Source organism: Electrona antarctica (assembly GCF_951216825.1).
Source record: "Electrona antarctica genome assembly, chromosome: 19".
Lineage (NCBI taxonomy): Eukaryota > Metazoa > Chordata > Actinopteri > Myctophiformes > Myctophidae > Electrona > Electrona antarctica.
The window spans coordinates 31711151-31725312 of record NC_136800.1 but is presented as its reverse complement, the minus strand read 5'-3'; the positions used below and the strand labels follow the sequence as shown (position 1 = coordinate 31725312).

General features: G+C 42.8%; 1 protein-coding gene across 1 annotated transcript in view; it reads right to left on the bottom strand.

Moving 5' to 3' along the window:
* The window catches only part of LOC306943116 (enhancer of polycomb homolog 1-like), a 36172-nt gene that overhangs the window by 12931 nt on the left and 9079 nt on the right, over positions 1–14162 (bottom strand). Inside the window, exons 2-4 of the mRNA XM_079529318.1 lie at positions 3282–3441; positions 1763–1817; positions 1226–1340 (exon numbers count right to left, since the gene is read on the bottom strand). Of these exons, the coding sequence (XP_079385444.1) occupies positions 1226–1340; positions 1763–1817; positions 3282–3441 (330 nt within the window). The remainder of the gene's footprint in view (positions 1–1225; positions 1341–1762; positions 1818–3281; positions 3442–14162) is intronic.

The window sequence follows — 14162 nt, the reverse complement described above, 5'->3', positions numbered from 1 at the left end:
GGTCAAATAAATACTAAATTCAATCCCTCACAAGAGCCTGAAGTCACATTCCAATTCATGACTCCATTTATCTCAGTAATGGATATTGATTATGCCTTTGTTTTCACCCCTTTGCGGCAGTCTGCCCACAGCCCCATCGCGGTTAAATAAGAAAGAAAAACACTCTTCTGCAATTCAGATATGAGGCACACACTCCCCAGTTAACTGGAACTGTGTCCCTGTGCTGGCCAGCAACTCAAATCCAAGTCACCGACTTATCTGCAGAGCTCATTTTGCCCCATCTGCCCAATTACTGCTTCCATAAAAAGGAAAGCATTTTGGACTAACATCAAGCTGATTTAGACTGGCTCCCTTTTCATGTTAGGGACATCCAGGTAGGAGTTGAGAACCCCACATCAGTTGCTTTGAAGAACAGGATTGTTACATGGGTTTCACCATACACACGTAATGATGATGAAGATGCAAGCAGAAAAAGACCAACGTAATGATCATCATGCACACTGACTCACAAATGCAATCGGGTGAAATTTTAACTTTCACTCATTTTGTTCACATTATTGAGTCCTGCTTAGGCAGAGACCTTCAGAAAAAGAAGACAGCGGCCGCCCGCAGCCGATTGAGAAATTGAAAGAAAACAAAACATAGGGCTCAACTTGCCAGACTGACCAGGTCTAGACTTGTTTTACACAGGTTTTTTTTACTTGCTCCAGGCAATGGGGCAAACAATGATTCTTGACTCTATAACCATGTAGTTGTGAGATGGTGTGGTGAATATTGCTGATAAGTCCATCATCCATGCCACACTGCAGACAAAGCGATATTCTTTAGTGGTACCATATTTAGGGATTAGTGATTTAAATGTGATTGGCATTGATCCAGGCAACGACAATATATATCTATATAGATCCATCGATTTATCGCATCCTCCTTACCCGGTCTAGGGTTGTCATGATTCAACAAATCCACTATAACAATTTTTTTCACAATCATGCGATTAATTTTGAATCAGACTGTAGGAAAAATGGGTGATGAAATTCAAGCTGTTGTATAGTACCCTTCTGGATGTACAGTAGGGTGACGATACGAATCTATCGTCAATCGCGATTTGGACGAGTCTATCGCCGATTATTTTTATTAGGCGATTTTTCAGGGCGATTTTATTTTTTATTTTGCAAAATAATACTCAATCTTATCAAAAATTCAACTCTTCAAACGTAGCCTGTACAAGTGTGAGCAAAATGCGAAGGCCAGCAGCCACCGGTAGAAAGCCCTCCTCCCCTTGTAATGGTATGCTCCTGCCCAAGTAGCAGACCGCACTCCCCGAGTCCCAGCAGCACCGTCTGGGCGGGGAGACGTTACTGTGGAGCAGGCTGTGTTTACACTGTCACTCCAGTCCGGACCCAGTTAAATAATATACAGTTACACTGATGTCTCAGTGAAGTCGGGGGGGGGAAATAAAATAAAATAAAATAAAAGGAGCGAGTGAGAAAGAGTTAGCATTGCAACATGCTATGCTAACACTACAAGCCATGGTGGTGATGATAGCTTAGCTTGCTGCTCGTCTGTTCAACTTCACTTCATCTCCACCTGTAATTTATTTCTTAATTTGTTACCCTGACACCCACGCTGCAAAAAACAGACGGATCTACAAGCTCTCAACGCGTAGCGAACAACGCTGCAAAAACAGGCACGACGCGATGCCTTGAGAGCTTGTGTTGTGGATCAGCAGCTGCTGCGGGAGTGCGGGCTGCTCAGAGCGGACGGCTCGGGCCGGCGCTCCGAGCCGTTCGAGTCCCCGACGATGTGGGGAGGCAAGACTACTCCGGGGAAGAGGAGAAGTTACTAGGGCAGGCTTACACATTTCCAGCGGCCAACTCAAAATCCACCCCCGCACACACACACACACCCAATAAAGCCAACGCGTTGCCACTTCATTAGGCACATGCAACAAAGTGTCCTTATATACCCTCATGCATTTCTAAATCATTCTCTTACTTGAGAGAATGTTCAATTAGTCTGCCAAGGGAAATTAGCCAACTTGCCAAGAGTACAACTTCCAGAAAAAAAAACAAGAGAGAGAGAGAGAGAGACAGACAGACAGACAGACAGACAGACAGACACACAGACACACAGACACACACACACGAAGATTGACATATCCGTTCAGACAAAGACACAGATAACACAATACACACAAACCCAGTCTCACACAGCCACAAGGGAGTGCCATAAATAAACACACACACCCACACACATCAGGGAGAACGGCAGCAGCACACACACCATCCAGACTAGAGCGTTGACAGTGTGTAAGTGAGATGAATTCAAATCAACCTGACCTGGAGTGACTCAGCAAATCAGTGTCAACACTGAAGGCACGTTGTCAGACAGGGTTACACAGAGGGTCACCTCAGCTCTCACTCAGGCCACCATTGACACTGGAACTTCAAACAACTGCACAACACCACCTCATTTCATCTAGCTCTAATGCCATCACAACGGCAGCAGTAAGGCTATGGACCAGAGCTAGATAATTCCGAGCAGAATAATTCATACATGTAGCCTAAACATGCATGTTGCAATATTCTTGTTGCATCAAATTCAAAGCATCGTTAGGCTATACTATCTTACTTATTTGCACAAAGTTATTCTGCCTGTACATTTTCCAGCCAGAGACCAACCATATAATTTATTATAAGTGTTGTTGATATTCCTGTCGATCTGAATATTAATTGATTTACACTACAGCCTAACCCTCTAAACCAGAATATATTATGACTGAGCTGTCATCGTTTCCTGATGAATTGAAAATGGAGAACCAAACCCTGATGTAGTCTTAGTGCTTTTATCCTCAGAAGGTACAAGTCAATACAAAAACTGCTCTAACTGAACACATTCTGTGAATAAAAATGTCAATCAATCTTGACCTGGACATTGTCCATAGCTATACTTTGGACTGAATACTTTATACTGTGCCTAAATATTTAATTTTTTCTAAATAGTTTTTTAACTGGACATCCTTAGGGTCTTTGATAGATAATATGCATCATTATTTTTAAAAGGAAATGTCCCTGCTTCCCACCCTTTAAGAGCAACAGAGCCAGGTTTGAAAGTCTAGTTCTGACCTGACCACAAAAGAAAGAAATTGTTGTCCTGATCCGGGACTTTAGGTCTGACAATCTTCACATTCACAACAGTCATGGCTAAATAGAATGACCACACCCAAGAAACGAGAAAAAAAACCTAGAACTAATCAGCTCTGAACAAGGTGCACAACTCACGCTGTATGTGAATAAGCTGCTTTGGCATCTTGAAGTCCCCGGGGTACAGGGACTCGTAGTAGGCGATGTTGCTCTCCGCCTCGGGGACAGGGATCACCATGTTGTCCCGCTTCTCTCCGTACACCTGCTGGGCAGAGATGGCCCGTTGGAGATGGTGCTCCTATGGACAGAGAGAAGAGGATTTAATCTTCAAACTCCTCCTAAAAACACTGTTGAGGAATATAAAGCTTATCCCATTTAGAGCAGGAAGCCCTATACGCAACTATACCTTTCAATGTGGGAAACTTTTTCATTTTTGAAAACACATTTTTTTAGAATGCGTTAAAGAAGTTAAGAACACATTACAAAAACACCCAATGCCATTGATAATGAATAGAGATTTTACGTCATGCGTGTCTGAGCAAATCGGTCATTTAGTCCTAACAAACATTAAATGCCAATGGAGAATTTACATCATATGTAGACGAGCAAATTGGCTATTTTCGTCCTACACAAAGATTAAATTCCTATTGACAATGAATGGAGAATTTACGTCATATGTCTGAGCAAATCGACATGTTCATGATGATGTACGATGATAGAGCGCCCCTCACTTCACGGGTGTGATTTCTTATTTATAAACTAAAATCGCAAAACTCCTTTTTGGCATCTGCCACTTGGATCCCTGCTCCCTTCACGGTTCTATAGTGCAATTCTAGAGTGTTGCTCGACAATGCCAGTACTAGTATTATAAAGTGAAATAAAAATGTGCGATGCAAAGAACCCAAAAACCCATCTCTTCCACACAGAATGGGAGGAAGACTCTCCACAATTTCCATTTCAAAAGGGATTTCCAAAGCTCTCAGGTCATTTCTCATATATATTTCTCATGTAATATTCTTTGGGATGGGTATAAATCTCGTTGAGCTGGTCATTTAAAAGGTTGATCAAGTCAAAAAAGCGTGGGGTAAACCAAGGGTGGTTTACACAGCTAAAATGTAACATGGCATAAAAGAAATACACCTCTACATAGTACATACACTAAGCAGGGTTGACTGCTATACGGGACCCTCGGGGAACAATTTTAGGGTCGAGTGAAGGGCACATGAACATGCCAGTGTACACCGATGTAGGCATACCTGTCCCAGGAAGAAATACGAATAGTCTCCCGTCTCCTCTATGTAGACAAAGTGGGGAGCCTTAACAATTAAAATCATCCAGGCTCACACTGGAATAACAACTGTTCTGCCTGGGAATGAACAACCAAGTGATTCAACTCATGTACAAGATAATGTTGGGAGTGTTGAGGACTAGCTATGGCAAATGTAATTCAATATTAGAGTGTCAGAAATCTGATGTAATAAATGTGTGTTGTACTAAAAAAACACAATATGCACTACCACAATGAGTTGCACAGTAGAACACAATGTGACATGACATCACTTTCCAATGAAGACCGGTGCACTGCTGTTAATCATTAAGTCATATAATCAAGATGGACTTGGCGTCATCGGCACGCCGCTCATAAGCATCAAGAGGATGCGGCGCTCTGCCTCGTGGCTGCCAACTTCACCCCCTACTTCAACTTCACCACGCGGCAACACCTGGAAATAGAACATTGGCGCATCGGAGCGCCGTGCGATGCGTGACCGCACGTCTGACGCCGCCGGTGTGGGATAGGTCCATTGAAAATAATGGAGGCGGCTGTTTTGACGAGCGCCGTTTGCAGCCTGTGTGTGTTGGGCTATACACAACTGTTTAAATGGCTGCAAAAATGTCAGAGATAAGTGAAGGTTTAAACTGTGCATATCAACTTTAGTCTGTTTACAAGCAGTGTGGCATCAGTGTTTTCAAAGTAAACTACATCTAATTTACTAAACACTTTAGAGCCCATCCACCCGTCTACCTAAGCAAGCCTTGCCGAGGCCCATCTCCTGTTGTAGCGTGATGTACAAGTACACCCCCTGGACATGACGCTTACTTACACCTGAGTGCCAAGCAGGGAGGCATTGGGTCCCATTTTTCAGAGTCTTTGGTATGACCCGGCAGGGGAATGAACCCCACCTTCCAGTCTCAGGGTGGACACTATAACAAGGCCACTGAGCTGTCTCCATAACCATTTAACCTGTAACCTATATATATCTGCTATTTGGTGCCATATTAGTTACAGTACCAATATACCACCGGCCCTTGTTACACATCCCTAGTATAGAGCACCGTTTCCCAAACACTGGGTCACAGACCCATTTGTATGGCTCGCGACTCAATGTACCAAAACAAAATCGAATATTTCCCAAAAGAATTTTACAACGGGGAAAAATAAAAATAGCCGATGATCTGTAGATCTGCAATTTTCACTAGTTTGGGTCCCGGGGAGGTTTTGGGTATCAAGCTTAAGTTTGGGAACAACTGCTGCTATAGATGACACAATGGATGCAATGAAGTTAGTTATGTTTCCCTCTGGCCATTTTCCTGGGTCAATCTCCGGCTCTTCCTGGTCCTTGAGCCAGACACTGGAGCCATATGATCCCAATGAGGGTGCAACCCTAACCCATGCACAGTTACCTCCACTGTCCGTGTGTGAATGGACAAATTTGATATAGGGTGAAGAATAAGAGGAAAGTGAACATGATTTTCTGCCCGAATTCCCCCAAGGGGATAAATGCGCTTCAGGAATGCAACATTTAGCATTTCAAGTCAAATAGGATCTATTTTCAGTTTATGGTTCAAGAAAAGGTAGAACCAGACTGTCTTTTCTCCCCACTCTACTGTACAATCCAATAAGACAAATGCTTTAAAACGTGATGCAAATTCAACTGCAGTATTGGTCTAAAAGCACAAGTCAAAAGGGCAACTTTGAGAGTAAGCAGGAAAACAAATTACCCTAACCTTGACCCAGACTCCCACACACCTGATGAGTCTCTGGAACAATCTGCATTTGTTGAAAACATACTGATGCTCAGTCCTTTCCTCATACAAAGTATGTTCACAAACAACCTGGATGTGCCAACAGTCTGGTCTCTGATTGAGACCAAAAACAGGCACCAGGTAGACATCGTCCCACTGTGGAATATAGCAGAAACGCCATATGTATTAAGTGAAATATAAATAAAATCCTATAGCTGTAAGCCAGTTTTTGTTAGACTGCATTCATTGTCCTGACCCATGTCAGTAGAGATGGGTCTTAAAGATAACTTGTCCATAACATTTTACATGAAATGGAAATTTGCCTTTGGCACACTGGCAGTCAGTATACAACAATAAAACGATGCATAAAATACACATGCATTTTAAACTATAAAACGCATTCTCATAACGCAGCAACAGTGATCATGGGCTGAGGGGATTAGGTGGTGGAGCCATTTCAACATTTTCTTATTTAAAATGTCCACTGCAGTTGGTGCAAACGGTGTCTTCTAACCCTTCTTTTCATGTGTTGTGGAAATAAAGAAAATAAGATAGGTTGCCAAGTATCATTAATTTGTCATTTTATCACCTGGCCCATTGCCATTTTTGTATTGTGGCCCACAGGTTCAGCTATTGGAGTATCCCTGTCGTATGTCATTACACTGGTCAAAACCCATTCTATCCGTAAGTCTAGTGTCTGTCTACCACAGTAGTGTCTGTCTAACACACACACACACACACAGGTTTGTTTTGAATGCAGCACAGTAAACAGTCAGGCAAAATATGCTGTCGGTCCGGTGCAACAGGTGATAAACACAAATGTTTTCAATCATCTTAACCCATTTAGGCCTGACCTCAATTTAAAAAAAACTCTTCTAAAATCATCCAGTTTTCTGAAATAAAAAATGTCACGATTTTTCAAAAATAGCAGACCTACAAGCATGAGCTTGTAGAGCTACTATTTTTCAATAGCTAAATTATAACATAATGTTTAAAACACCAAAAGGGGTTCCCGCCCAAAATGGGTTAAATGCGCCACACTGAATGCACAGTATGAAAATGGGGTGCTATGTGAACCGTTAGTTCAGCTACAAGTATTATCCAGTATTATGAACTACATTCAATAGCTTGACTGATTCTCAACTTTTTAGACTGCACATTAGGCCACGGATGTCCCTTTGATAGGATTTCTCCCTCTGGGAACATCATGCAAATTGTAACATTCCACCATGTTATTTAACCCCGATCAGGGCTCGACAGTGCGACTAGGTACTCGCATATGCTACTAAAAATAGCACCATGCGAGTTGTAAAATTAAATTTGTAGCACCGGTGCGACTACATAATTTGACCATTCAATCGTGATAAAGACAAGGCAAGTGCACACAAGGCAAGTGCACATTCTATAGTAGCGGTTCTATACCTAAATTTATATTTCTTAGTACGGCTGTGTCGTTCGCCAAAAAGAGCAGATCTACAAGCTAACAACGTGTCGAGGCTCAATGCAGCGTTCATTTGAAGATCTGTCCCCTTTGCTCCCACCGCCCTGCCCCTCCCTGTGTTGCTGGCTGCTCAGTTCTCTTCCGTCAGCAGCGGAGCGAACGCAACAGGATAGCATGATAGCATAGAAGGAGTTGCTGGACCCCGACACGTTGAATACTAAACTTATTTGGAAAGTTCAAACATCACTCGATATAACTTTTACCAAACGTGGGCGAAACAGCGTGCGCACGTGCGCGAAACAGCGTGCGCACGCACATGGAGTGGACGGATTGATTGATAACCAAAACAACCCTTGCTTAGCACCTCGCACAAACAAAAGTGTGTGCGCAGGCTGCGCAGCGCAATACGAATGACCGACCTGTCACCTGGCTGCCGCTGGATACATATTAGTCAGTGGCCTGCATAACGAGCATGATAGAACAGCAGGATACAAACGGACTGTCTGTCTGTCCATGAGCAACATGAAATGAATTGATGATTATCTATCCATCCATCCATCCATCCATCTGCATAAAAAACTAAGTCTATCAGCATAAAAACAAATTGATTAGGCTATAGATTATATAAAAATCACACCCGTGTGAACTGAGTGGTGCAAGGTCTTATATAGCCTGATCAGCTGTGGTCTGACGTAATGTCAGTGACCATAGTAACCATGCTCGTTTTTTTGGTACGAACAAACACGGGTACACGGGTACAAAGCCAGTTGTTGGAGTGGTTTGCACCACTCAAAAACAAAAAATCCAGATGAATATCAATATTGTGATCATTTCTGAAAAGATATTGTGATAATATTTTGCCATATTGCCCGCCCCTGCCTCACATCACTTTATTAAATAAAAATCACACCTGTGAATTGAATCATCTCATACTGGCCAATCAGAATGCCTGTTGCCTGTGATTGGTTAGCTGATTTGCTCGTTTACATATGACGTAAACTTTCCTTTCAATGTCAATGGCGTTTAATGTATGTCAAATTTAGCTGAATTTTGACCTAATTTCTCCGTTCATTGTCAATGGCAAATATTGAGACGTGTGGGGACTAAAGCTGTATAGGAGGGGCTAGCGCCCCTCAAAAACACATTATTTGCTAACTTTTCATCGTGCTCCTAAAATAATTTGTGTGCTACTAGATTTTTCAACTTAGTAGAACACGTGCTACTTGGAAAAATGCTAAGCGTCAAGCCCTGACCCCGATATTAGTTTAAATGCAGTGTGTAACGCAAAAAGCAGTGGCTTATATAATTTAACCAAAAAGAAGAATTGACTTGATTGTCTAATCATGTCTGCAGCTATAAACATTTCAAATTGTCCCATTTGAGTCAGCCGAAACACAGAACTACGTTCTTGTCAAAGGCGTTAATTTGTTTCCAACCAACTCACACTACCATTGCTAATGTACTAACATGTTCAAGGTATTACCAGTCATGTACTAGCCTATTCTAATGAAGCAGATAGGACAATAGGCTACCCTTGCTAACCAGAGGATCTTCAATCACCACCAGCAAAGCCACTACTGCCATAATGCTGTATCCCACAAGCTACTAGGTTGCAAGCTTGTTAGCATGCCAACATGCCCAGAGTGCCTCAGTAAGGAGACAATTACAATCCTGTAGGAAAGGCTGCACATGTTGCCCGTGGCATCTCGCCTTAGTGTGGGCTGCATTGTTGCATGGAAGACATATGGACTTTTATTGATCGCCGTGGGGTACCTCAGGCGTCACACATGTAGTGAGATTAATATTTCACACAATTTAAATGATGGTTTAAATTGTGTATTGCACCGACAGTACAAAAATAGCACTCAGGCCATGCATTTCCTCTGCATTTGGTGACTGGCAGTATGGTAAATGCTTTATTTTATAAAACCGTTCAGAGATTGCACATTAAACCATGGATGGTGCACAGAAGACCCCATTTTGCAACGAACTAGCTCCTCCACAGATCAAAGACTTCAAACAACCATCCTCCTTTAACACAACTTGATGGTGGGGTAGTTGGAGCAGAGCTAAGCTAACCAGTGTAACCAAATTTAGTAGACTCAACTTCCTTTAAAAAGCACAGACTAGGTATAAATGCAGGGACACTGATTTCAGACATATTTTCATCAGGGCTGTACTAGATTCAAAACGAAATGGAGCACAAAACAATCACAGCAGCAGCCGTCTAGTTTATTTTCCAATAACTAGTGTTATTTCAGCCTGCCAACCAAATATTTGCACGCGTGTGTGTGTGTGTGTGTGTGTGTGTGTGTGTGTGTAAATAAAGTAAATGTGCCTGAAAGTAGATAGCCTTCCAGGAAAAATCCCCCATTATCCAGTAAGGCAGCTATAGACAGTCCCATCAATCCCCATGGTAGTCACATTGTGTCAGTCTGTTAGTCACACATTCAGACACTACTTCACCCAGCCAGCTACTGCTAGTTAGTCAGTGACAACTAGTCAGTCACTCAGCTAGTTGGTCTGTGACTCACAGTTAGCCACACAGCTAATCAGACAGTTAGCCACACAAATCAGGGCCTTGCTACACAAGGACGTCTTGGGCTGTTCCCCGCGCAAGTTTGTGAACGATATAAAACTTTCCTGCGTCTACATTGCGGTTATGTTAATTATTATGCTGTATAGACGAGACCGGTAAACTGCTCCGTTTTCAAGAGAAAGCTGTAGTACACATAGCCGGCCTGTAGATGGCCACCCAAAAGTCTCATACACTCTCTCCAACAGACATCCTCAGCCACGCTCCAAAAGTTCCTGCACCCGTTACTCATTAGTAGGCTAATCACTCTGTGAAGAATGCATATGTTCTCCACAACGGACTTTTTCGCTTCTAAACCCCTTGTTGCTTTTCCCTGTGAACAGAACACAAAGATGAGTAGCCTATTTATTTTTTAACACGCAGCACCCCTCTACCCCTCCCTCTCTCTCCCTCTCTCATGCGCACTGCAATGTCTGTGACTGTGAGACTGACAGACACGGTCAATAATATATAGCATAAATAATAGGCCAAATATAACACTTTCCCTCTATCTGTGATCAGCTCCTCACACACAACTCCTCTCTCGTGCATGCACGCCTGCTCAATCTCAGCAACTGTTTGCGTAAATATGTATACATTTTTCCCGATTGGGGGTGTCGTTTCTGTTCTCCAAAAATAGCTCCTCTACAAGCTCATGCATGCGGGCTGCAGATCGGCTATTTTTGGAGAAGAGATTTATAGACATTATGTGCAAATATAAAATAGCTGTGATACTTATATGTAAGTGGTTATGGTGAAATAAACCATTAACACTGGTTAGTTTGGAGGGGGCGAGGGGACTATGACATCACCGTTTCAGCAAATTAGGCGGCATTTGCTATACACACTGAGACGAGAAAGTCGCGTCTCCAAACTTTCCCACTCTGGAAGGTCGTCTCAAAATTAGCCGTTTAAGTCCCCCAAAACACTCCGTGTGACAAAAATGGCAGATCGGCTAATTACTTGCCCGAGTAACACAGAATACGTCCTCGTCTGTACACCACATCAGTCTGTCACTCACACCCGGGCTCCACCGGGCGTGTCAGCGTCGCGTCTGTCAGTCAGGGAATGTTCCCTTTTTAATCAATGAAGGGTGGCTCCACTGCCCGCGTTGCGTTGCGTTGACGGAGACGCGACGCGTGCATTCAAATTGAACCGGTGCGTTTTTTGACGCACGCGACGGAGACGCAACGCGTCCGGTGGAGCCCTGGCGTCAGTCTCACTCTGCTAATTAGTCACAAGCCTGTTAGTCACTCATCTGATTGGTCAGTCACTCAGCCAGCTATCAAATGAGTCAGACCCTTGGCTAGTGATTGACTGTGTTAGTCTCTCAGCCAGTCAGTCCCTAAGCTAGTCAATCAGCTGGTCAGATGTAGTAGTAAACAGATCTCTTGTCTTGGCCCTGGGCTGGGCACAGTGCCACTGGCAGACAGCCTGTCAACAACACAGCATGCTGCTGCTCTTGTACAGCATGCTCTATGGAGAGAGACATGTTTGAGTGCTCATGTGCTTCCCCATGGCTGTGTGTGAGTGCGCCTGAAAAGCGTTATGTCACACACGGGTAGGTAGATGTCTTGTGTGTCCAGTACAGCAGCGGTGGCTGCTAGTGTTTGCTCTGTGGCTCGTTGGTACATCCCAGTTCAAGTTGTGGGGAACCTGCGATAAGCAACTACAAGCTGAAGGTAGGACGAGTTAGTGTGTCGACATTCGACAAGCAACCAAACTACTGCTCAAAAACATCTACATATCTAATGTATTTTGTCTCACTGTCCACTTGCATTTACATCGGTAAGTGAGCGATGAATAGGCTTTGTCTAAAAGTAGTAATTATCTGACTAATTGGCGGCAATGTGGGGTTCAGTGTCTTGTCAACTTAATGGTGTGTGTGTTGTCTCGACCGGTTGTTCTCTGCCTGGAGCATGAAGGACATGTAGACAGGAGGAGCCGGGATTCGAACCGCCGACCCACAGATCATTGGACAAACCTCAAACCCTTAGATCTCCATATATAGACAGTACAGAATTCATTCCATATGTTGATCTGACCCCCATGCGAAAGCTCTCGCGCTCACCCAGCAGTCTGCCATCACCCAGGCAGATGCGTGCACGCGTGTGCGTGGTAGCTTCTCGCCCTCAGGGTGTCTTACTGGTGTAAAGGTAGTGCAAGTTATTTTCTTTGGTTAAAATTTTAAAAAGCTCTATATTGTGATAGTACTCATTGCTATATACCGTTTGTTCAGTAACAGGAGTCTCCATGTCTCTCCAGATTAACAGAAAAGGAATTTTCAGAAACTAAAACTAGGAACCAATTTCATCCAATCAGGATAGAGAACGCAGTCAGAATACAGATTAAACAAGTTGAATTGTAAATGAGACAAAGAAATGAGCAGACAAAATTGGAACACATAAATAGCTAGTCTGTCCATATTTGTTGACATTTTGTAACCTACCTGAAAATATATTTTCTGTTTATTAAAGAGCTAGAGAGACAGAGAGACCCTTGTTATTGAACAATCACTCTCATAGCAATGATTACTATCAGAATATAGTGATTTAACCTTTCAACTAAAAGCTTTTTGTTTTAACTAAAAAATATCACTTACACTATCGTTAATGCAAGAGAACCGAACGTTAGCACTTTTATTGTCAAGGGGCTGCCTTCCCTGTCAAATAATTTGAGCCTACCTGTTGCGTGGTGTAATCAACTTTCGATGTAGAACTCCAGTGACTTCCATTATTCCTGTGATTTCATCTTTTGGACGCTGCCATGATCCATATGGAGAAACTTCCACAAATCCATGCTACTTTTAAGTCAGAATGGCAGGGGGAAATCGAATCGAGCACAACATAGCAATGGTGGTGCGTGCAGTAAATAGCATATATACAAGCTCACAGCGCGTAGCATTCGTGACATGCTGTGAGCTTGAGGATCTGCCATTTACTGTGCATGACACCGGCACGCAACAAAATAGACCTATAGCCGAGGCCAACACTTCGGTGTCGGATTACATTCAGCGCTGCGTGATGCATTCTGAGCAGCTGATTGATGTAAAAATTATTTGGCTAGGAATGGATACTTTATTACTTGGGTGTCGAACACAGTCACACCAGACGTTCTGTGAAAAAAACATTGAAACACTATCTTAACGATTGAGATTTTTTATCAAATATGCGTCTCAGGAAAATAAGACATGGCAGAAATGTTTTCTGCTGTGTTGCTTTGACATTTTACAGCGGTTATCTATAGAGGTTTCTGAATGTGCCAAGTATCGCAAGACTGTCCAGTTTCCTGTCTGGCAACGAAATCCCATCGAAAAGCAAGTGATTAGAAGACAAGCTGTGGTTGTGTCTTTTAATTCCTGAACAGATTATGTATGGCAAATGATGCAATCGTTCATAAATAGTGTTTGTTCAAGAGCTGGTCCAGCTGGTTCTATTCACTGCCATATATTATTCATCAAACTTCCAGTGAGGTTTGCCACCCATGAGCACCATGGCACATCCCCTGCAGCCATCTAGTACGTCCTTTCCTTCAGAAAGAGTTTCCTTGTAATAAGGGAAAATTAGCAAAATGTGTGGCAAATCTGAAAAACAAAAAAAAAGCTTACCACTAGCTTTTTTCACAAATGTGTTCATAAAGGTGTCTACTGTCTATCACATAATTAGTTCCAACCCAACTCCCTTGGGAAACCTTGAAACAGCTGCTGAAAGTTGGGGTACCATTAACAACCAATATTTTCCAAATTTCATTATGCTTTAAGACAGTAGCATGTGACGTGTCAAACTAGGGGGTTTTCATGATTCGGAATCCATTGCAAGCATTCGATTTGCACAAAAAACACTCGGCCTAAAAATGGCCATAGCTGTCATCACAAATGTGATGAGGCAAACACATTTGGGCAAGTGGCTATGGTTGAATTTAGCCCATGGAGTGTTTTTCGTGCAAAACTAATGCTTGGAATGGATTATATTATATAAAC